This window comes from Aulonocara sp. 'chitande type north' Nkhata Bay, linkage group LG7, assembly GCF_057382095.1.
Source record: "Aulonocara sp. 'chitande type north' Nkhata Bay isolate Kocher_YH1m ecotype deep benthic linkage group LG7, A_spYH_male_GT1.1, whole genome shotgun sequence".
Classification (NCBI taxonomy): domain Eukaryota; kingdom Metazoa; phylum Chordata; class Actinopteri; order Cichliformes; family Cichlidae; genus Aulonocara; species Aulonocara sp. 'chitande type north' Nkhata Bay.
In genome coordinates this window covers 59,259,175-59,283,458 of record NC_141350.1, presented here as the reverse complement: position 1 = coordinate 59,283,458, position 24,284 = coordinate 59,259,175, and the positions used below count along the sequence as shown (strand labels likewise).

General features: G+C 41.3%; 2 protein-coding genes across 4 annotated transcripts in view; both read right to left on the bottom strand.

Moving 5' to 3' along the window:
* Positions 1 to 10,211, bottom strand: part of zcchc14 (zinc finger, CCHC domain containing 14) — a 28,880-nt gene extending 18,669 nt beyond the window's left edge. For both annotated transcript variants that reach the window (XM_086301689.1, XM_086301690.1), the window contains exons 1-2: positions 8,570 to 10,211; positions 6,210 to 6,434 (exon numbers count right to left, since the gene is read on the bottom strand). In XM_086301689.1, the coding sequence (XP_086157815.1) occupies positions 6,210 to 6,434; positions 8,570 to 9,064 (720 nt within the window). In that variant the 5' untranslated portion in view covers positions 9,065 to 10,211. The remainder of the gene's footprint in view (positions 1 to 6,209; positions 6,435 to 8,569) is intronic.
* A 1,273-nt stretch (positions 10,212 to 11,484) lies between these two features.
* jph3b (junctophilin 3b) overlaps positions 11,485 to 24,284 on the bottom strand; it is a 65,983-nt gene continuing 53,183 nt past the window's right edge. For both annotated transcript variants that reach the window (XM_086301687.1, XM_086301686.1), the window contains exon 6: positions 11,485 to 13,763. In XM_086301687.1, the coding sequence (XP_086157813.1) occupies positions 13,683 to 13,763 (81 nt within the window). In that variant the 3' untranslated portion in view covers positions 11,485 to 13,682. The remainder of the gene's footprint in view (positions 13,764 to 24,284) is intronic.

Sequence of the window (24,284 nt, the reverse complement as noted above, 5' to 3'; positions counted from 1 at the left end):
TAAGTCGTTCTTCCCAGTAAAATAAGTTATTGTGTAGTAACAAACCAGTTAACACCCTCACACTCGCCTTTATTTTAAGGTCCTGCACTTAAGGCCAAGGAGGAGTATTTTCAAGTCTGAATTGACGGGATGATCAAACACCCATCAGACTTTTCACTTAACCAACTTAATTCAATAAAAATGCCCTGAGAACCATCCAAATCCATTTAATGGGATAACACTGTAGCCCTTATTGAGGTCAAGTCCTATTTGGTAAATAAGGTTACAAATAAAGGTTTTTTCTTAAGTATGACCAGGAAATGTATTAATGCACTAAAAGGAGAAGTACTCATAAGAAAAATGGTCCCAGTGATTGTTCTATACTTTCATAGAGTGTTTACCTAGTTTACTATAAGCTGCAGCTAATGCTAATGGCTAATGAATTGAATCAGAGAATCAATCCATTTGTATAGAATTATATTAAAAAACTTCCCCATGAATTGTCATTTTGAGGTTTTGCAGACACAAACAATGCAACATTAACTTGACCCCCATTTTTGGACATGTGACAATCATAGTGACAATGTAGGATCAAGTTAATGATCTGGCAACCACCTGTTGCTAAGGAAAACGACATATTCCCCAAATGGGTGGCAGAAACCTCCTTGTGATTCCTTTGGTCACTAGCATATTGCTGCAGTTGCAATTTGATTGGGAGTTACAGACGTGTCCACAAACACTGTCCAGCTACTCTGCAAGCTGCAGTGAAACTGGATATGAAGACGTTTCACCTTCAAAGTAAAAGCTGTCCCTTATGAAACATGTTGGCTGCAGATTTATTATTGCCCGACTAGTAGTTAGCGAATATTTGCAGACAAACATGAAAAACTACAGGCAATCAGTAATCGCTGTTCAGGCCTCTGAGTTCCCTAAACTGTTTTTTTCTAGTATTGGATCTGGATGATGTCAGTTAGATGGGCTATCTACAACATGGTCATCTCGGGCCCTACCCACATCCTGTTCAAACCAATCAGAGGGAGGGTGTGTTCTGGTTTCACAAGGAGGATAAACTGAGGTTCCAGTATGAGGTAAATAAGGATTACTTTGAACTGTGAATCATGCAAAGCTACTGTGATAGAATCCCAGAATAAAAATGTGAAACTGTAAATTAGCATGAGAAGTTCATTTTAAGTACAGTAATGTGAAAAAAAAAAAAAACAGTGGGAAGCATCAGCTCTTTAACTGCTGTTATGTCTCCCGGTTCCTCGGAAATTCCCCTTATAATGCTGAGTCATAAAATGAAACACAAAAAGATTAGTGTTACGAGACTTCAGCTGATATGCTCTGATGATTCTTCAAAGGGAAAAAGCCAAAACATACTATAGCCTAAAATCAAACAGGCGGTAGATCTGAAAACAATTAAGTGTGCTACTGCCACATCCGCATGCTACTCGGCCAACTTCTGCTCCATCTGCAGACTGCAAGTGAGGGGATGGAAACTCAGACTGGAGGTACAAGAAGCAAAGGCAGCACTCACGAGAACAACAAGAATAAGCAAGATTATGAGGCAGGAAAGCAGAAAAACAAGGAGTGTGGAAAGAGACCTTCCAAGTAATTCAAAAAAGCTGCAAGTAGCACAAAAAAAAAAACAAAAAAAAAAACACCCTCCTGAAAACTGTAAAACTCAGACTGGGAGCTGACAGCTGCCCCTCCTCCCCCTGCATTCAGAAACCAGCTCGACTCTGCTGTTAATTCTGACACTAGCTTTGTTTTTATAGACGTATAAAGCTCTCATATAATGAGGCAATTATTCAGGTCTGTGCAGGACCACCAGATGTGGGCAGCATACTGCATTTGCTGTTTATACCAATGAGCAATTGCTGGATCCTGCTGGAGAAAATCAAATTCCCGACCACTGCTCCCTCCCCGGAGTTGCTCAGAATCCAGCTGCTTTGTGTTAAAACGAGATCATGAAAGTTGGCTTTAAATCCTGGAGGAGGAAAATACTGGAGTGGCACTAAGGTCTGTCCTATGTGTAGTTGAGAAAAGCAGAAATGCTGTTAATCTCACTAATAACAGTTTTTCTGTGCATTCTGTGAATTTCCCAACAAACATTCATTAAATTCAATCCTGTTTTTAAAGCTTCATTCATTTTTGGCCACTTGGGGGCAGTAGATCAAGTTGTAAACAAAAGAGCAACAAGTTAGTTACCTGATGATTGCAAACAATCCGAGTCATGTTAGCTTTATTCTCTGTAGATGATAAAAGCTGCACTTTGGGCCTTTTCACACCTAACTCGCTTAGTGTGGAATTTTCTTTGGCATGAACTGAAAATTATAGGTGTGAAACTTACCACAGACCATCAGGCACCAAACAGCCAATCCTGAGACTGACAAAGAGCTGGATCAAACTGAACCAGGGTTTAGTTTGTTTCCAGTGTCAAAACACTCTTGGATGGTTTGGAATTTTGGACCAATGACAGGAAGAAGAAAAAGGGGCTGTCATCAGCACTAAAAGAAAAGAAATGAGCCATGGCAGCAGAGGTTGGTCATGTAAAGTCCTTCAGTGTGCTCACATAAGCTCTTTGAACTAAAACTACAAGGATAAAATCTATGCAGTGTAACAATAAATAAATGAATAAATAATCATGGTATGGACTTTCAGGTTCACCAACTAGTGGTTAATTATGTAGTTGAAGTTTGATGTCAAGCACACCAAAGAACTGTAGCATGCATTGGTTTAAAATGTCTTTTTTATTTCAAATAATTCTGCCTCTGGAAGTAAAGTTGATGAGAGCTAAAAGAATAAATAAAAACAAAATAGGTTTTGGAACACACGATCACTGGAATAAAGGTGCTGCACCAAAAGCTTCCTTGTGCTTGCTAGCAGACTGCCACGATTTGCCTCCAGTTTGAATGGAATACACCCACTAGCACTAGCTAGTTTGCTGGCAGCGCAGTAGTAATTGAAAAGTTGTGATGTAAACTGAAAATGGAGACAGGTCGCCTTCAAAAGGCACTACTCTTACCTTGAAGGCAAACAATCTCCATCTTTATATGTGTCGCACATTTCAGTTTCGCCACAATTTAGAGAGTAGTTTGCAGAAGAGTCTGCATCTTCCATGCAGTCTGCAGAAAAATGCACATTTTTCCCTAGCAACCAGCGGTTGCCAGTTGGTCTCTAGCCCTTTGCTACTGGGGCTTTAATCACTTGAACCCTACACTGTGGTGCACAAAAATGGCTGACAAGTTAGCGTCACATGACTAATGGTCATGTGACAACAAAAGCCCCAAGAGCATGCTGGCAGGCTTAGCTTCAAAAGCTCAGCAGACACAGTGCAGTTCTTATTTAATCTGTGCACAGCATTAATTCACTATATTAGTCTTCCTATGCAGCAATAACCTGCAACATCTATGTTAACACTGCATCAATCAATAAACCACCCACCAGGTGGAACACACAACACATTAAGTCTCTGTTTAGTATAGATATAAAGACAGAACAGCAGTCTTATGCTGTGCAGTTGTAAAACTGAAAGTACAGAACTGGCTTTAATAGTTTTGTTGTATTAATTATGAGTGTACAGCAGCTGTATTAATAGGCAGTACTGTTTGGGGGGTTTTTATTGTTTCTTTTTAAGAGTTACCAAAGTATATTAGAGCCATAACCTTTACATATTAATAAATTCTTAATGAAAACTCATATTAGTGCAGATCAGAGCTTTAAGTTAAGGTTTTGTGCATTTTCCCATACCACTGATTATGTGGAAATTTGGTAGTGGTTACGTGTTTTTGTGCTCCTAGCATCGTGGCTAGCATAAACCCTGCTTTCAGCTATTGTGTCACACGTGGCAATCCACACAAGGCAGCAGCAGGCTCAGCTGAAAAGCTGCTATAATGTAGACAATGCACATAAAACGCCATCATTCCCTTCAGAGCGCCAAGAAAAGGAAAGACAGACAGAGAGAGGGAGAGAGCATTTATAACTTCCTGGGGATTCACTGGAGAAGCACACACACACACACACACACCACAGAGGGTTGATTTCAGCATAGAGAAATGTGCTGACCTGCACTAAGCAAGAGCCAAGGGCAACAAAACACTAAATACAAACGCTCCTCTCTGAGCTGGGTACTTTCCCTTCAGTGCTTACACATGTTTAAAACGGAGTGTCTGCCTGCTTCTGAGAGAGCGTATGCTGTGTGTGTGTGTGTGTGTGTGTGTGTGTGTGTGTGTGTGTGTGTGTGAAAGAAAGAAACAAAGTACCCAAACTACACATTTATGATTCATTTCAAAATAATCCCTCAAATCTCTGCAACACTATCTCAGTTGTTACTGTATCAGCTGGTTAATGAACCATTTTGGGAAATCTCCTCCAACAGACTCCACCTTTCATTGCAACACATCCAAGCTGACAGACCACATGCTTGTAATCATTTTAGCACCAATATACAATATTTATGGCTTTATGAGTGTTGTTAAGAGATACTGTTTGTTTTACACAAAGTGCACTTTTCCAATTTCTAATCATTTGTCACTGGATGGGGTTTGGTCCATCCTCAAAAGCCAGGTTGACGGTTCAAACTCCTTGTCCTGCTGACTTGAAAACTAGAATATAACTGACATGAAAATTGATAACACATGTGCTTGATTTCCTTAAATTACTATGCAAAAGTCTCAAGCCACCCCCCTCATCTCTTTATATTTTGCTTCCAAGGAGCTAGACGGTCTTGTCATGTTTTAAAGTGATGTTGAACAGTATTTCTCCAGGCTTTCACGTTATTTGTTCCCATTTATTTAGTTGACTCTATAAAAAAATGCCAAAGACAACAGAGTTTGACGGGCATAAAACAATATTTTTTCACAAACAAGGTGAGAGCTACTAGTGGAAAACATGACATGTCTCAGCATGGTGTGCTATGTGTCCTCAGAAAATCTGAGCAACCTGGACAGGTGGAGGACAAAATAAGTAGCAGGCCTAAAAAAGCCATCTACACCAGACGAACAGTATCTGAAAGTCATGTCCTTAAAAAACTGAAAGAAAAAAATCCAGCAAAGACCTCAAACAAGACCTAAGAGATGCATCTGGCCCTTCAGCTGTTTGACAAGCATCAGAAATGTTCTCAGTGGAGGATGGCTGTGACAAAGCCATTCTTCAATTCAATTTATATATCGCCAAATCACAACAACAGTACCCTCAAGATACTGTGTATTGCAAGATAAAGAGACAGAAAACCCCAATAATGAAATGACCCACTATGAGCAAGCACTTTGGTGACAGTGGGAAGGAAAAACTCCTTTTTAACAGGAAGAAGCCTTCATCAAAACCAGGCTTAAGGAGGGGCGACCGTCTGCTGCAACCAGTTTGGGGGTGAGGGGAGGAAGACAGGACAGTCAGATTTTGATCCACCATGCAATGCCATGTGGAAAGCATCTGCAGCTTCAAAAAAGTAAAAGTGCAAAAAACACACAACGGGACACTATCAGTCAGACTGGCCTCCCCAGAGCCCAGGCTACAACATTAATGAAGCAGTGTGGGATCATCGAGAATTCAACATAAAGGCAGCCAACTTCAGTCTGTGTTAAAGAATAAATGTGATCATATCAAACAACCTGTTAAAATTATACAAACTCTGCTTTTGACTTATATACTGTATTTCACTGAACCTATTTGCCATTTTTCTAGCACAATATTAAGAAACTGTATATTGTAACGTGTTCTTTCACAGCTTTCACCCTCTTTGTTCAGCTCACAGTGTGTATAAGGGTTGATGTGTACAGCCCGGCACATCAAGCCAAAGAAAACGAGCTAGGATTAGCTCGACTGGTCTCAACATGAAAGATATATTTTATGCCTTGAGCGTCAAAATAATAACATTCCTATGATGAACCCTGAAGCTGCATTTAATAAGACTGTTATATTTATTTCCAATTGCTGAAGTTAATAAATAAATATTTGCTGAATGTTTAAACTTTAACAAGTTGATATAAATCTGATTGATATTGTGCTTATAAAAAGAACATTTATCATTAATTAGTTAGCGACAGGCTAGCGACCTGTCCAGGGCGTAAATCCCTCACCCGGAAGTGAATGGATGGAAAGTTATAGTTAAGTAGGCGTTCACAAGGACAAGTTCGCGTTTGGAGGCAAAACCCCCCTCCCCCCAAAAACAAACTCAAATACATTTTGTGTTTGAACTGAAGCTTGGTGTAGTGTTAAACTATTCCTACCTTGTGCCAGCAGGTGCAGTGTGTGAGGCAAGCTTGGCAGGCAGACAGAGGCAGGTAGGCAGCGCTGGCATCAGGCAGGGAGCAGGCAGTGGGAGACAAGGGGGACAGAGGCAGGGACACCGACTGACGGTGATAGTGGTGATGCGGCTGAGCGTAACAGATGGCAGTTCGTTCACCGCTCGGCCCTGCAGCTTGAGTTTCTCCTCCTCCTCCTCCACTGCTTGCCTGGAACAACAAACACACACAGTACCAGGGTGAAGAGCACAAATATGACTACCTGCAACATGCTGAGTGACAGCGTGATCCATTTATCTATTCATCTCTGGTCTGCACAGGACACAAAAAAGAAATGTGGAACTACCCTCCTGCTTATTTGTAGGAGATTTTCCATCATAATGGAAGTAATTAAATTAAATTTTAGTCATATATAAGAGTTTTTCTGGGAGGAGATGTTTAACTGTGAGATTTTTCTGAGAGAATGTGGAGATACAGAAATTCTTTTATTGCTGCCATATAATCTGCATCATTATAATTGCATTAATAACATTCTTCACAGCATTATTTCATCTAATAATATTTCTCACAGTATTGATACTGCATTACAGTTGTTTATTGAAGATGTCCATTTGAGGATCCTTCCATTATGTTAACTTTTATTACAAGTACGGTTAGGAGTATTTTATACATATTGCATATCTGTGCTTATTTTGAGTTGATGTTCAGTTCATTAAGGGTTTTAAGCTTCACTGGCGTGACTGTCCAGGTGATACATGCTGAGGGAAACTAGAACATAGAAGGATAACTGCAATGCATGCTTATAGTACATATAATACATATAATCTAGGAATGTGTCTGGCCTGAGGCCTCAACTCATTTGGTGTCTTAATATATTTTATTCTACTTGGTAACAGACAATCAGAGTCAATAATTAGCCTCAGAGACCCTGAGGGCTTGAAGTTTATTACCTTGTATGGAAGGTGTTATAGAAAAGAGAAGTTGTATGTCTGCTTATAGCTATTAAAGATGTACGATTAACTGTGACTAATGTCTGGAACCTATTTTAATCTGTCATTGACGCCATGGGGGGGCGTGTACCCCACTGCTTTATAAGTGTCCACAACATGTATTTTGGTCAGAAGACATATGTTGATGTTTTCTCCGGGCTGTTAATAAACTCATCGTTTGATTGCACTTTTCTGGGGCTTCCGTGGTTTGTGACACTGCTCTACATTGATTGATTTCGCGACAGAGAATAACATTGTTATCACTAAAAACGATAAACTAATTCCTGCTCCTCAAAACCTTCAGTTTGCAAAGGACAGCCAATCCCAGCAGAGATAGCTTAAAGAGATTTTAAACGGCTCATTTCAGATGATTAAAGATTATCTTCAATTTTAAATGAAGCAAAGTAAAAAAAAAAAAAACAGAAAGAAAGAAAGAAAGAAAGAAAGAAAGAAAGAAAGAAAGAAAGAAAGAAAATACCTGTGCTTGAAATAAGCACAGGTAGCTCCTCTTCAATCTATTCAGCACTGATAACCCACCACTTGTTGCTTTCACCTACAACCATGTAATTTACCTTGTTCAGTACTGAACAGCACAGACCAAGATCTGTGGCATTCACAGGCAGCCTGTCATTTACAGTATCTCACCTGTAATTTGCTGCATAGGTAACATGAATGTGCTGCACACCTGTAACCAGCTGGTGTTTCACTTGCTGTAATCACACTTTCTTTTCTGACCAGAAGAGAAACCCTCACCTCTGGCCACGCACCAGTAATAACCCTGGATGGCGAAGCTGAGGTGATCTGCATTTCCATTTTCATCTTGTTTAACTATTTTTGCAGTGGATAATCACAGGATCTTAGTAAATCCCTCAACTGGACTTACGTTATGTATTTGGGTTATATCATTCAAACTTGGTACTGTTTTCTGAAGTGCCTTTCACTTCCTCTTTTTGAGGAACCACAGAAAAATCTCACTGAAAGTCTCTTCCTCTGTGCAGGCTTTTTCCATCTGATACATAAACTGAACCTCCTGAACAGCTGTGTCAGCACCTAAGTGGGAGAATTCAAGTGAAATAGCCTCATTTCCTGTCTGATAATTGTGCATTTTCCCTCCAGAAGTTAGATCCCAGCATGTTTTGCCAACGTTTCTTGAAACAGTTCTCAGTCTGCCAAAAAAGTTGGCACACGATTTCATATCACACTCTGTGCTGTTTTAATGCACCATCTGCCAATCAAGCCAGAACTTCCTCTGACACGTCTACCAATAAATACGGCTCTTGTAAACAAATAAAGTGTGAATCCCCCTCCCCAACTAATTTCTCTCCCTCTGAAGGAGTTATAGATGCACTTTCTCACCTGCAGGATGTCCTGGATCTGGCTGAGCTGCTGCCTCAGCACCTGCTTCTGGTGGAAGCTGAAGGCGGGGTGGTTGGATGCCATGGTGAACAGCAGCAGAAACTGCTCCTCTGTCCTCCCATCGTTCAGCGCCAGGCCGTAGTTATTGATCACCGTGTCTATGTGGGTCAGGGTCCGGTACAGGACCCCCGCAGCCTCCCGGTTGTCTGAACCGAGCAGTGCGAGGGACACTAGCAGCTTGCTGCGCACCACCTCATCTGTGATGTTGGTAAGGCCCGACAGGTCGACGGGGTTGTTGGCTTTGATCTCCGCATCCCGTAGAGAGTGGTAGTCCTTGCGAGCCAAGTCCTCCAAGCACGAGCCGAGGAAACGGAGCTCGATGGGGACGCAAAGGTCCAGCAGGCCGCACAGGAACTCTGCCCTCTGGGCTGAGTTGAGTGAGGAGAACCAGCGGTACACCCCCTCTCTGTGAACACAGCTCTGGCTCTCCACCATCCTCACACACGCACTCACACTGTATGTGGACCGGTACAGTAACTACAGAATTCACTTTAAAAACGACTTGAAGGGAGCGCGCTCGGGTGTGCGCACAAATTGCGCAGGCGTCGTTGGCAAACTCAGTCCTAATTTACCAACTTAGGTTTAAGCGGCTGTTTGCCACTTCAACGTTCTCGGTGTTTGTCTGAGAGCGGCCGCAGGAGTGAAATTTAACAAGCAACAGTCGTTTCCTTTGTTGTCGGAGCAGAGACGACACCTAAGCAGGCCTTCCCGAACCAGAATCTCCCCAAAGTCGTCTCACATGGAGCCAAAGTGCATTCACCACGGAGCACGGCAGCCCAGAGTCCCTCCGCCGGTCGGACCGCGGACCCCCTGACGGCTCAGAAACAGTGGTTGCACAAAGGCAAGCGAGATCAAAACACACCGCCCCATTCAATGATACCCTCAAACACACCGAGACTTTTTGATCCGAGCCGCCAAGCCAAAAGGCACAACAACAAGCCCTTCCTGTAGAGTTGCTCCACCGTCCTCATGGCTTCCCAAAACTTGTACGAGGAGCCGCGGGCACCAGCCAAAGACTGCCGGATTTCAAGTTTGTAAACACAACTAGTAGATCCCGAAGCTACTGCTGGTTACCAGTGGAAATACCACGAGAACATTTCTTAGACATTACCTCATCAAAAGCAGCTGTGGATTAAAAAGAAATCTCACTGACGACTCTGGAGGCGTTTTTTAAAGAAGCCATGAAGGAATTTGGTGCACATTTTACTTCTAGGTTCTTCTCATTCTGCCATGAATCTTGGAAGCGAGAAAAACAGCTGTATATAACATTATCCCAACTCTGGTAACAAGACAAACCTACCACAGAGAACGGTCTGCTCTGATTGGCTGCGAGAGCTGTCTTTAATCGAGGCTCCTCCTGCGATTGGTTCAGAGCGATATCCGTTGCCCTTTTATTCCACATCTTTTTCTCATGCGTTCATACTCCGCTTAGTTATTAGGTATTTAAAGTGCCAGAAACACACTCAACTGATGCTTCCAAGGCAGTTTCAGCTTCATGGAATAAAGAGAACTGCAACAGTTGTCTTTATTCCAATATCGAATCAATAATCTCCACGGAAGAGAATATGCAGAATAGTAGTTTCCTGTCAGTACTGGTTCACTTTCTTTTTTGGGTAAATTCGGGGATTTTTTTGGTAAAGTTCCCTTTAGTCGTTTATTTAGTTATTTATTTCAGTATGGCATCATCAGTGTATTTAAAAATGCATATCATGACTTATAAACTGTCACTTTTGAGGAAGTCCTGGCACAGTATTTTACATTTCCCCTCCACTTAGAGGTGAGTTTTGCCAATAGTTACTGATCTTTGAGTACCTCTGAGCAGAATGATGTGTGTTCAGAGTTTGATACTACTTCATGTGCCTTTAAAGTCGTGTGCTGGGAGTAAGACCTGAGTTAAAGATGTGGGCAGTTTGGTGTTCTTCTGAATGAGGCTGCAGTCGTCAGGGAGTGCAATTTAAGTGTATGGCGGTTGAACTGGCATTAATCTTTGGGAATGCACCATGTTTTTATCCCTTGTGACCCGTCCGTAAATTCATGTCCCACAAAAACATTTTTTTTTAAATTTATTTTAGTATATTAGAATCTGGTCTTGACTTTCGCCCAGTTTTAGCTGGGATAACTATCACTTAACTACTTATCCAACTTAGCTAAGTGGATCTGGTCGTCTCAGTGTGAATGTCAGGACCTAAGACTTATAATAGGATAAATCAGGTTTTCCACTTCATGTCTGGGTTCCTTTTTTCCTTTTAACTGTTGTGGCGGAACAGTGTATATATTTAAACTTTACAGCCTTTTTGGTGTAGTTCATATATAGGTCCAGAAGATGGCAGCAGATGGCTATGCTGATGCCTGCTGCAGCGGCACATTGCCGACGGACGTGGTGTTGTGTCCAGCGTAATATTTGCCTCCTCACAGATGATAAAAAATGTACACACACCCTAAAAGTGCTGCTTAAATTCTGATTTACGTAATAATAAAATGCGCTAACTCTAGTGCACTGTGTCCCCTCACCTCGCCCTACAATGTAGTTCTAATCTTCTTTCTCCTCCACCTGCAGTTCTCCCTTGCTCCATCGTCTCGACTGTTTCAGCACATTAGTCTCTATAGGTAAGCCCCGCCCATAAATAAAGACCCCGCCCTCTGCTGACGGAGGAAAGGTCTAAGGTTGCTATAGTAACCATACCCCTCCCTCCCAAGCAGGTTCTGTACCACTCCCTCTCTGCATCAGGGATGCTGCAAAAACTGCACACACAGAAAGTATGAAAACACAACGCAACGCAAAGAAAGAGAGAGAGAAACCAAAAATACAGGAGCCAAGTCGTTTTCTTTCAAACACTTTCATTATTTTTCTCCACACAACTGAAAAACAGAGTAACTCCCAGAAACGGAAAGAAAGAAAGAAAGAAAGAAAGAAAGAAAGAAAGAAAGAAAGAGGAGAGTGAAACTATAGAGAGAGAGAGAGAGAGCTTGGCATGCTGTAGCATGCTGCAGACTAACGGGGTGGTGCAGGGCATCGTCACCAGGCTGATGACATACAGCAGAGCTTCTAGACCGAGGTGTTGTCAGAACATGGGGAAACGCCAGAAATGAGCCTACAGCCTGAGAAACGCTGTCGGACAGAAAAGCAACAGCAAACCTCTCTGCCCCTCCTGGAAGTTGTTACTGATGGTGAGGGTTTCAGCCATCCTGCCATCCGATCATGAGGAAGGAGAAGGACGAGCAGACACGCACATGCGCACACACACACACACACACACACACACACACACACACACACACACACACACACACAGATGTTCATATACGGTACTCTCTGAGCAGTCATGTGCACACATGGAAAGAAACAGAGGGATTGTACTGGGCGGTTTGAGAGAAATCCAGTTGATTAAAAAGCACGACAGCTGTCTGCGACAGTCTTGCGTGTCAGTAAGCGTCTTGCTCAGCAGAGGAGAAGTGAAGGAATGGAAAGGATAAATCCTCACTTGGCGCTGGCTACTGCTTACTACAACAGCATTGCATCACCTAGCTCCAACTAGGGACTTCAATCTGTGTCGCTTAGTTGAGTAAAATCAATGAGAAAGAGGCCGCTCTCCAAACTGTGCTCCTGTCAAAACCTAACATGTTGCTTCTGAAGCTTCTGAAGCTTCCAGATTCAACGCACAACTAAGATATTACAGCACATATGCATGCATTGTTGTACTTGGATCAATTTGCTCTACAAAAGCAATGCAGTTGGGCGACTAGGATTTTTTTCAGACATCTTGCAAGTATAGTATAAAAGATGTTGTCATTATCTTCAGGTTAGGTTTTCACAGAAGCAGTCGGAAAGCCGTATTTGTGAGGCTTCGATGGAAGCGGTATTTTCCTTTAAATACCTCAGCTGGTGGTACAGCAGGCGCAGGGCTCTGCCAATACGCTGTGCTGTGAATGTCCACCAACTCAGAGGAAGTTCCATCCTTTGACCGGTGTGTGTGGAGGTGGGGTTGAGTGGGAGGGAGAGAGATGGAGCGAGTGCAGCTGTCAGCTGATGCTAGTCGGCTAGATGTTGCTGTGCGCCGACTCTGTCCTCGTGAGATGCTCTTGTAAAGTTCATGAACAGCATGAAAGGCCACTGTGCAATTTTGAGACCACACACACAAACACACACACCGTCACACCTACACACACAGGCATACACTGTGATGGCAAAAACATCCAAGCTTGATAGAAACTCGCATTTCACTGTGAACATGATATCCAAACATGCTGCTCCTCACACACAGTATGCGATAAAAATTAACCAGATAAAGAAGAAGAAGGATGGGGTAAAAGCAATGAGTGTGTGTGTGTGTGTGTGTGTGTGTGTGTGTGTGTGTGTGTGTGTGTGTGTGTGTGTGTGTGTGTGTGTGTGTGTGTGGACAGCGCATACACACTCTGCAGCTCTTGAGTGTGTCTCAGCCAACACAATGGAACATAAGCACACAACCATCAGTAACAACACCGGGGCAGGCGGAAGAACCAAAAGGCAGGAGTTTTAGAAAGAAGGGGAGGAAGGTTACAAAATAAAGAACATATCCATCAATGTATTGTACATGAGAGAAAATGTTAATAAATAAATTTTAAGTTACAAATCTGTTGAAAACTATGATTTGAAGATGAAAAAGTCTGTCTGGTCAGTCCTGTCTGTGCACTTGCTGTAAATGCCAGCTGCAGCTTTCGTGCCTGAGAATCAGGCAGCCCACTCGAGTCTTGACGTGAACCTCTGAAGCTCACTTAAGTCCAGTTTCTGGACTATATTATCTCACTGCAGTCCAGTCATCTGGACTGCTTTACCCCTCCTTTGTCCACCCCTTTGGGCTCTGCACTTCAGCATTTCTTCCAGGACGGCCGGACCAAGCTCTGCTTAGTTTGGGTTAGCCACCTTTAGCCCAAATGAGGGTGGAGCCTTCCTTGGTCCCAGTTGGTTGCAGTAATCTCACCAGGAACACGAAGGGGCAGCAGATTCGCCGTAATACTCATATGAATTTATAGTTGTTGTAGCATAGGTGGGCTGACTCTGAAAGCGGTGCTGTCTTTAAATAAAAAAGTGGATAAACAAAATAGCCACTCCAATGTTGAGCAGAATCACCATGACAACCAGGATGGAGCTGTATGCCTGCGTGGGAGAGAAAGAGAGAAAAGAGAGAAAGTGTCAATAATAAAGACACACACACACACACACACAGAGCTCACAATAGAGGCTGTTTTCAGTACATTCAACCTGAAAACCACTCACATTTATATTCATCCTTTTATCTCCTCAGATATATATATATATATATATATATATATATATATATATATATATACACACATACATATATATACACACACACACATACGCCTTGAGGTATATCACCTTGAGGTAATTGTTGTTGTGATTTGACGTTATATAAACAAAACTCAATTGAGCTGAATTTACAGTGGTGCACTTTCACCCATCTCTAAAGCCCTAAACTCACTCCCCAGCAGGATATGGCAGGTTTAATTCAGCTTCAGCCAATATGACAGAAAGTGTGACTTTGGTCAACAAGAAAATGAGAATTCCTGGCATCAGCTAAAATACTCTAAGGCTTGGTTGAACTGGAAAACCTTTTCTTAACAGTGCAAACCCTTTGGAGGCTATAGTGGAGATCCTGTTTTCATTATTGCCATATTTTTAGTGCTCACACGTGATTGTCTTAAACAAAACAGTATTCATTATTCTTCTGTTTATCCATTCATTCATTTTCTTATCTAATTTATTCTTGTTCTTTTTGGAAACTGTGTTATTGCACTGCTCACTGCATAACTGCCGCTGTCAGATGAATTCTGGTATTTCATCTGTGGCATATTACTAGTTTACAAATCCTGTAGTTCTGGGATTTTCAGTACAGATCATCTTGAACACACAAGTGTCAAGTTAAATACAGTGTTGTGACATTTTTGAAGACCTAGTCCTAAATCTCTCCAGGACAACAGAAGGAACTTGGAATATCTCTGCTTTTCACAATAAAAGCCCCTAGTTAGTTATGGTAAGTTACCATATTCATTAAGGTATGTTGGACTGGCACAGTAAACAACTCCCAGTTAAAGCGAGCTTAGGATACTGACTTAAAATATGCAATACATGTTGGTTTCTTAATTTAAGCATTTCTCTCAAAGACAAAATTTCAATATCAGATCATGGAACTCTTTAAACAAATGTGAGTATTTTGTTTTTTATACTATTCTGCTTTCCTCTAAAATATATTTAAAAACTGCTGTTAATTTGCTATTTTATGATGTTGTAATAAAAGTCTTAAAAAAAAGTATTTTAAGGTCTTTTTTGTATCCATCTCTAAGCTCAGAATATATTGTTTACAGAAGAATAATACACACACATACACCAACTAATACAATATTATTACTTTTCATTCTTGTTATTTGATTTGCAGTGGAGGTGATACTGGAAAACATGACACACAAAATAATATGTTATCTAAAATATCCATCCTTTCTTTTCTTCTGTCGTTATCAGGGTCACAGGGGGGCTGAGTATATCTCAGCTGTCATCAGTGACGGGAATAACAGCGTTACAAGCAACGGCGTTACTTTTTTCAGTAACGAGTAATCAAACTAATTGCTATTTCTATCGTTACACCGCCGTTACCGTTACTAACAAGAAAATGCGGTGCGGTCGCGTTACTATTTTTCAACAAACAGATGGTTGAAGCTGTGTTCAGCTTATCGCGTCTTATATCAGTTCCACTGAAGTAGCTGTCTACGTAAGTAATCTGGGCGCTACAGTGATTAGCAGCTCCACGCGCTCCCGCAGGCAGCAGTTACTTTTTGGCACAACACCTGGAGCTGAGGGGGCAAAATAATCGCATGAGTGCTGCTGTTTGACTGAGAAATACTAAAGTTGTCGTGGTAAGCCAATCACATGACCACTTCAAGATGACAAAGCAACAAGGTGATATATACCAGTTTTTAAATTGTGTCAATAGGCCACGTAAAGCCAGAGTCATGATAAACAATATATACGCGGCGTTTTTTCCTCAATAGTTTCGTCACGTTTACTGTCTAAGGACAGCGCAGCGAGCACTCTCTGCTTATGAGCAAAAAAACCAAAAACAAAACAAAAATCAGCCTGTTCGTGTTGATGGAAAAATGTAACATGTCGACCAATCAAAAATGATATGGCAACATGACATTTGGTTGTTTAGGAAGAGGGGGAAGTTTTAGGAGTGACGGCGGGAGAGAGAGAGAGAGAGAGAAAGGCAGCAGAAAAAGAGAGAGAGCGAGTTTTGAGATGTGACAGATTTGCGACGTTTAGCATGTTTGGAGTGTGTAGTTAATGTGTTGTCTTGTGTAGTTAGTGTGTAGTGTTGTGGATAGTTTTGTGTTGTGTGTCAGAACAATGAGGCGACTGCTGTCTCCAGGTAGAAACAGGAGTGATACACCTGCTGTCAGACCTGCAGGTATCAGGCTGTGATGTTCTCCTTTATAGTGGACAGAAATTATTTTTTTGGGGTGGCACAAATAATTTGTGTTGCATCTTATTGAATGCAGAACAGCTGATTGTTCTGTAAATAGTTTGAAATGGTTATTTAAAAAATCAAGGTAAAAGGTAAATGGATGCAAATAACTTTGTTGTTTGCAAAACTTGTGCATAGGATTTTTAAAACTGACAATTTATATTTGCATTTAAAGTTATGAAATATGATTCATTAAACATGTTTGTGGTTGTTACAGTAAAAAATATAACTTTTTCTACTCGGATTTTATGGGTTTTTTTTGTCTGATTTTAGATCAATTGTGTTAACACAGTATGTCAAAATGAAAGAATAACTGTAAATTCAGACACGTGAGGTTGTGCTTAAAAGGATGATACCAAACAAGGCAAAGTAAATAGTTTTTAAAGGTGAAATGTAGAGGAAACATCAAAAGTAGTTAAAAATGGCCAATTCTACCCTGGACCCCATGGTTAAAGTTTTTTTTTTTTAAAGTAACGTAATAGTTACTTTTTAAGTAATTAATTACTTTTAGAATCTTGTAACTCAGTTAGTAACTCAGTTACTTTTTTGAAGAAGTAACTAGTAACTATAATTAATTACTTTTTCAATGCAACTTGCCCAACACTGCTGTCATAGGGCAAGAAGGCCAGTACACCCCAGACAGATCGCCAGTCTGCTACAGGGCTAATACACACAGACAGACAACCATTCACACTCATTGGTAATTTAGAGTCACCAATTAACCTAATGCCACTAACTGCATGTCTTTGGACTGTGGGAGGAAGCTAGAGTTGATGGAGTTAAACCCAAGACCTTCTTGCTTTGAGGCAACAGTGCTAACCATTGCACCCCTGTCCATGTAAAATATGTAACCTAAAATAAATGTCACAGAAAAGAAACAATTTGAAAGGGCCAAGTTGCCTTTTTGACCAGCAGTACTTGAGAAAAGACCAGCAGGAGTGGTGATGCATGTAAAAATCCAAAGACAGCTATTGGGTTTTACTTACATAGCTTCTGTTAACTGTTTTAAGCCTACCAGAAATTTTTGTGATCTCTTTGTTGCCTTGCATTGTGTTACCTGTCTTCTTGTTAAAGACTTTCAATAAACACAAACAGGAAAAAGATCGAAGGCGAAAACTGCACGTGAATATAAATACTCCATTTCTGCCTTTATCGAACAAGGAAGCCTAAATTCTCTGAGAGAGTGAGGTCAGAGGTGAAGCTTGGCTGCACTACAGAAGCTGGTGTCACTGTGGTGTCTTGCTCAGTGACACTTCAGCAGATGCTTGCTGACAACCTGGGTCATGTGGGTGAAGGCCAGTCTTTCTGACCACCTGTACGCTGTGGGTAATTATGTGCAAGTAAAACGAGTATATCCACTGACACGACCACTTTTTGTCTTTTGCAAAATAACGCACTGCACTGGCATTAGCACACACAGAGCGTATTTTTACTCTTAATAAAAGATTTACCGAAAGAGGAGGACCTGCAGAAGACCTATGGTTTTAATTAAGTCTACCTCTGAAATAATTTTAACAATCGCTGCAGTGGGAGAGGGAAAATAGGACTCCGTGAACCTCTACACACACTTATTAAGCTGCATTAGTGCAACACAGTTGTAAATGAATCTGTCCAGAGGCTGTAAACAAGGTTTGTGCTGATCAACACAGCGATAGGCTTATCACAGATCCGTGTCATAAATGATTACCAGACCACAAGTGGATGATTCATCTGATGGCCTGTTTTTGTGTGTTTTATTTAACCTAATTTATTTAAAAAATGAGGTCCTTATTTGTGTTATCACACCACTTGATACTAATGACTTCCATATTGACACCCAACTTCTAAGAGCACCCTTTTAAAAAAGTGGGTACTTGATTATATAATAGATTGGCCTTAAGTCTAATTCCTTCATTGGTTCTGGAGAACGTTTATTTGTAACTAGTATTTTCAATTAGTAAAATATATGGAGCACACACCACAAACATATATCTTCATCCGCACAATATTGCTAAAATTAGAAATTTCATGCACTGTTTTCGCCAAGGCTGGACTATTCTAGTTTCTAATTATCAGGCTGCTCTAACAGCTCCCTACACAAACCTCAGCTGATCCAAAATGCTGCAGTGAAAAGACTAACGGGTACCAAAAAGAGACAGAGCATATTTATCCCACATTGGGTTCTCTTCATTGGCTCCCTGTTAAATTTAAAATCCTTCTCCCAACAAAGAAAGTCTTAAAAATTTAGTCCCATCATGTCTTAAAGATCTCATAGTATCATGTTATCCCAACAGAGGCCTTTGCTCTTACACTGCAGACTTTTTTGTACTCTAAGTAGAATGGGAGGCAGAGTTTTCCGCTATTAGATCCCTCTTCTGTGGAACCAGCTCCCGGTTGGGTTTCAGGAGAGAGAAACTCTCTCTAAGCTCAAAATAATACTAGATCAGATGACCATCAGCCATGTCTTAATTATGCTACTATGGGCTAAGACTTCTGAGGGACTTCTCATGCTGCACTGAGCATTTCTCTCCTAGCATGTTTACATCCCACTTAACTTTTACCTGTGCTCTCCCATAGTTCGTGTTTTCTCCCCTGAACCTGTTCGCTCCCAGAGCCTGGTTTGCCTGGAAGTTTCTTCCTGTTCAAAGGGAGTTTTTCCTTCCAACATAAAGAACATTGACATGACTTTTATTGTGGACTGGTCCAGTATAAATAAAACTGAAGTGAATTGGGACTGAGCTGGATGCTGTGTGCCTCTCAAATGAATAGCTGCACTTTGTGGAAAACACAATTACTTGCTATCATGCTGAGAGTTAGAAGATTGATGCAGCTGTACTACCTGTGCACTGAAAACACCAGCTAGCGTGTCTACATTACAATATGTTTTGGTAGTAAAAATTTAGCATCAGTATGCATGGTGCATTCCAAATTTAGCCTCAATAAAAAAAAAAAGAAAGAACTGGACTTTTGTTTGAAGTCTTGTTATTTACACCATCACGATGCCCAGCCTGAAAAAATTAGTTTTTCAGACCTGAAATATTAACACTGGAGGACACAACAATTAAATTACCGTAATGTTTTTAATTAAGAGAGTATCCATATAGCTATAAAAGTCTGCATTAAAGGCACTCGCTTGTTGGTAGACGCAACAAGTCACAATACGACTGTTTTTATCCGTCAAACAGTCCTACATGGCATCAAAGACAGAGGTTCTGATAATTAAAGCAGTGATTCAGTTTTGAGGTGACTTTGAAAAAATCCTTAACACAAGCACACAACATACGCCCCAAGCTAGTAACCTTGGTGTGCGTTTTGATCCTCATCTGAATTTTGAAGTGCACAGACAAAATATCGCAAAAACTGCCTTTTTATCATCTTAAGAAATGCTGCAAAAGCACAGCCATATCTCTCCCACGCAGATACAGAGAGACCTGTTCGTGCTTTTATCACTTACAGGGGTTGACAACTGTACTGTAATGGTTTCTTTTGTGGCCTATACCAAGGAAGATTTGGATGAACTGCAGAGAAGCCAAAATGCAGCAGGTGTGCTGACCAGGATTAGCAGGAGAGGACAGATTATTTTCTGTAGTAGATTTGTCTTTTTCTGCTTCTAGTTTACTTTAGTGACTGATTACACGTCTATTTATGCTTTTTATTACACATTCCTGCTAATTTTTCTTTCATCTGTCTCGGGCTTTTCACCTGTTCCTCCACAATCTGCAACTAAGACTAATAAAGAAACAGTCTGGGATCCTCCAGAGGCAGCTAATCTTAAAGATATTTTCATCGCTTGTCTCAGATGTATCCGCTAATATGCTTTTTATTTTTAAATGTAACTTTAGTTGTTTACTTTTTAGATATCTTCGTCATCGAGTTACTAATGGTTGTTGTAGGACATGGGCCATGGGGATGCAGCTTCATGTAAATATGAGCCTATGGGATGCACAGAGGTTGGCTTCTGTGTTACATGATGCTGAGTTGATGTTCTTGAGTGACTATTTCAGTCCAGAGTATTCATGTTAGAGCAGACACGGTAAAGAAAACACATCTTTTTTTAAAGTAATTTTATTGTATGCATCTTTCTGTTGCAAACTTGTACGAACACTTCATGGACGGATGTAAGTGATCAATCGACTGATTGATTTTGAGGGCCTGTGTTTGTGCTGCTGCACATCTGCATGCGGAAGGGGCCCCGGTGTCCATTCCCATGGCGTTCTCGCTGTGTATTTATCTGAGTGTGATAGTATCTGTGCATGCTGTGAACCTGTCTTACACAAATCTCACTTGTTTCTCTGCGGCTGCAAACACACAAACACACACAAGCACCCTACCTCCACCCCCCCTTTGTCACTGACACGCGCCCACTGATTGGCGCCATTGGAGCAAGGCATACGCTGTTCCCTAGCAACAGAGCGCTGGTTAACCAATAGGGGGCCGTCTGTGAGGATGGGGCTAGTTTGCCAGTCTGCTGTTACTAAGGTGCAGAGAGGATTGCTGGGGTTCTGTGTATCTCTATCAGTGTGTGTGTCCATGTGTCTAAGGCTTTGTGTTTGCATGTAGCAGGTAGCAGCACACACTGAACTGATGAGCAACCGGCCTCAGCCACTAAAGCCATCACACTGCTGCAGAAAAATTCTGATTAAAGTGAGCAAGTTGTTTGAGGAGCGAGGAACTGTATTTAGCAGTTTACACACAAGCAAAGTGAGAGTGCGAGAGGGAGAAATGGGGTGCGTCCTTATGTGCTCAGTGAACGTCTGCGGCGTACGATGTGTGGTTTTCACTTGGTGATTTTCCTGTTGCTTTCATTAGCTAATGCCGCGACCATATTATCACCCAGGATTAGCGTGGATGGGGCCATCCACCAGCCTAAGTCAAGATGAAGCCAAAAAATTATATTACAGCAGCATAATCCCTCCCCGCTCGCTCACAGTACAAAAAAATCTTTCTTTATTTCATAAGGTTAAACCTTGTGCCTCTCCACCCGGATTATCTTAATATGTGGGATAACATTGTGTTATGTCACTGGGGATGGGATGTATCCTCATGACAGTGGGCAACAAATCCTTTTAGTCAAATCAATGTGTGGCAGTGACATGACAGATATGAAAAACGCTCCATTCAGCTGCTGTCCACTGATACTGAAGCCAAGTGGAGAATTTCATGCTAAAATTCCGAGTAATAACTTATATTTTATGTAAACAACTTTATATGAAGTCAAATTGCTTAATGTAAAGTGTAATGGGTCACTTATGTTATACCCAAAGTTGTTCAGTGCCTTTTGGCTTCATACTTACTTGCATAAAACGTGTTTGAGCAGCAGAGTGTTTCCAGGAAATAAAAGTTTGATAAAATCTCTCTTTACTTGCCCAGCACTAAATTGCAGGCAAAGTTAATGAACAGCTGGTGAACTCAGAGCTACCATTCTTTAGGGTTCAGAAACTAGATTCAGTTCAGACTCGAGGACAGTAGAGGGCGCTTGGAAGATAGTCCTCAGTGAATAGAAGTGAAGGGAGCTAAAAGGCTATAAAGACAAATAAGGTATCAAAACAATCTAAAACCAGAATAATGTTTATTTTCTACATGCTTTTTATGAAAAAGACAGATACAATTTCCAGAAGAAATGGTTATTTTTGTAAATATGGCAGGTCCATGAGTCACTAACTTACTACAAGTCCTGTAACTGTAAGAGAATGAGTGTTCCTGACGATATCAGAGCTTATCTCGTTACAGCGTTACAGAGTTATTAAGACATGCTGTCTGAATGTGTTCATAAAGGCCCTGAACCACAGACTGTACATAAAATATGGACTTGGCCACTGTGGCATCACTTAAAGCTGCTCTTATGGAGAACATCATCTTGGCTTTTATGCAGCTAGCAGTCGGAGTGTTTCCACAAGAAGGTGAAGTGCTACATTATCAGCAAATGCTACACTGGTCAACAAGCATTTTTCTACTTGTGCTTTTACAAATTTTACTTGGTGACCCCAAAACTGACAACTATTTTTTATCTAGCATCAACAAAAAAAAACATTTTTTCTTTTTGTTGTTGTTATGATCTTCTAGTAATTGGATAACTAGGATGACCAGGTGGGAATGCTGATGCATTTTAGCATTTAAGAGTTACATTTGGTCTCCAGGTTTGGTCTTTGTGGATTCTGAAATTCATGAACTGATGCGTGAGTTCAAAAAAAACTGAAGCCAACTACATCAGCAGCATAGGACGGATCCGTGCAGGTTGTCCAGAATTTTCTTGGCAATCACAGAGCAGAGAATTATGCTGAGCTTGTGGATAACATGCTGAAATCATATCAGCTAATGAGTGCCAGACTGTCACTGAAGAAGCAGTTTTTACATTCTCTTGTTGACTTTTTCCCACTAAATCTAGATGACAGCGATGAGCGTGGGGAAAGATTTAATCAAGATATGAAAGTGATCGAAAACTGATATAAGGGAAAATTTAATTTGAGCATGGTGGGTGGCTACAAAAATACTCAGTACCTCAAACATCTTTGAGCGCACATTTAATTTTGAGCTAAATAGACAGAAACACGCTTTAATGCATCTCTGAATAAAACACCTCAAAAAAATTTTGCCAGGAAAATTTCAGCCATAGTGTTAGACATATATTATATTGATTAAAGTTTCAAAACGCCAATGATGTGTATCTCAGTAGCATAACATAAAAATAATCTAATTTCAGCAACCTTTAACTTTAATAGGTTTACATGCATGTGTTCTTAGAAAAATTCAACCCCATACAGTAAAGGAAAAATTATCTGCAGAGACTTTAACCATTGTTTTAATCACACACTACATACAGTGGGGCAAAAAAGTATTTAGTCAGCCACCGATTGTGCAAGTTCCCCCACTTAAAATGATGACAGAGGTCAGTAATTTGCACCAGAGGTACACTTCAACTGTGAGAGACAGAATGTGAAAAAAAAATCCATGAATTCACATGGTAGGATTTGTAAAAAATTTATTCGTAAATCAGGGTGGAAAATAAGTATTTGGTCACCTCAAACAAGGAAAATCTCTGGCTCTCACAGACCTGTAACGTCTTCAGTAAGAAGCTTTTCTGTCCCCCACTCGTTACCTGTATGAATGGCACCTGTTTGAACTCATCATCTGTATAAAAGACACCTGTCCACAGCCTCAAACAGTCAGACTCCAAACGCCGCCATGGCCATGACCAAAGAGCTTTCGAAGGACACCAGGAAAAGTATTGTAGACCTGCACCAGACTGGGAAGAGTGAATCTACAATAGGCAAGCAGCTTGGTGTGAAAAAATCAACTGTGGGAGCAATCATCAGAAAATGGAAGACATACAAGACCACTGATAATCTCCCTCGATCTGGGGCTCCACGCAAGATCTCATCCCGTGGGGTCAAAATGATCATGAGAACGGTGAGCAAAGATCCCAGAACCACACGGGGGGACCTGGTGAATGACCTGCAGAGAGCTGGGACCAAAGTAACAAAGGTCACCATCAGTAACACACTACAACGGCAGGGAATCAAATCCCGCAGTGCCAGACGTGTTCCGCTGCTGAAGCCAGTGCATGTCCAGGCCCGTCTGAAGTTTGCCAGAGAGCACATGGATGATACAGCAGAGGATTGGGAGAATGTCATGTGGTCAGATGAAACCAAAGTAGAACTTTTTGGTATAAACTCAACTCGTCGTGTTTGGAGGAAGAAGAATACTGAGTTGCATCCCAAGAACACCATACCTACTGTGAAGCATGGGGGTGGAAACATCATGCTATGGGGCTGTTTTTCTGCCAAGGGGACAGGACGACTGATCCGTGTTAAGGACAGAATGAATGGGGCCATGTATCGTGAGATTTTGAGCCAAAACCTCCTTCCATCAGTGAGAACTTTGAAGATGAAACGAGGCTGGGTCTTCCAACATGACAATGATCCAAAACACACCGCCCGGGCAACAAAGGAGTGGCTCCGTAAGAAGCATTTGAAAGTCCTGGAGTGGCCTAGCCAGTCTCCAGACCTCAACCCCATAGAAAATCTGTGGCGGGAGTTGAAAGTCCGTGTTGCTCGGCGACAGCCCCAAAACATCACTGCTCTCGAGAAGATCTGCATGGAGGAATGGGCCAAAATACTAGCTACTGTGTGTGCAAACCTGGTAAAGACCTATAGTAAACG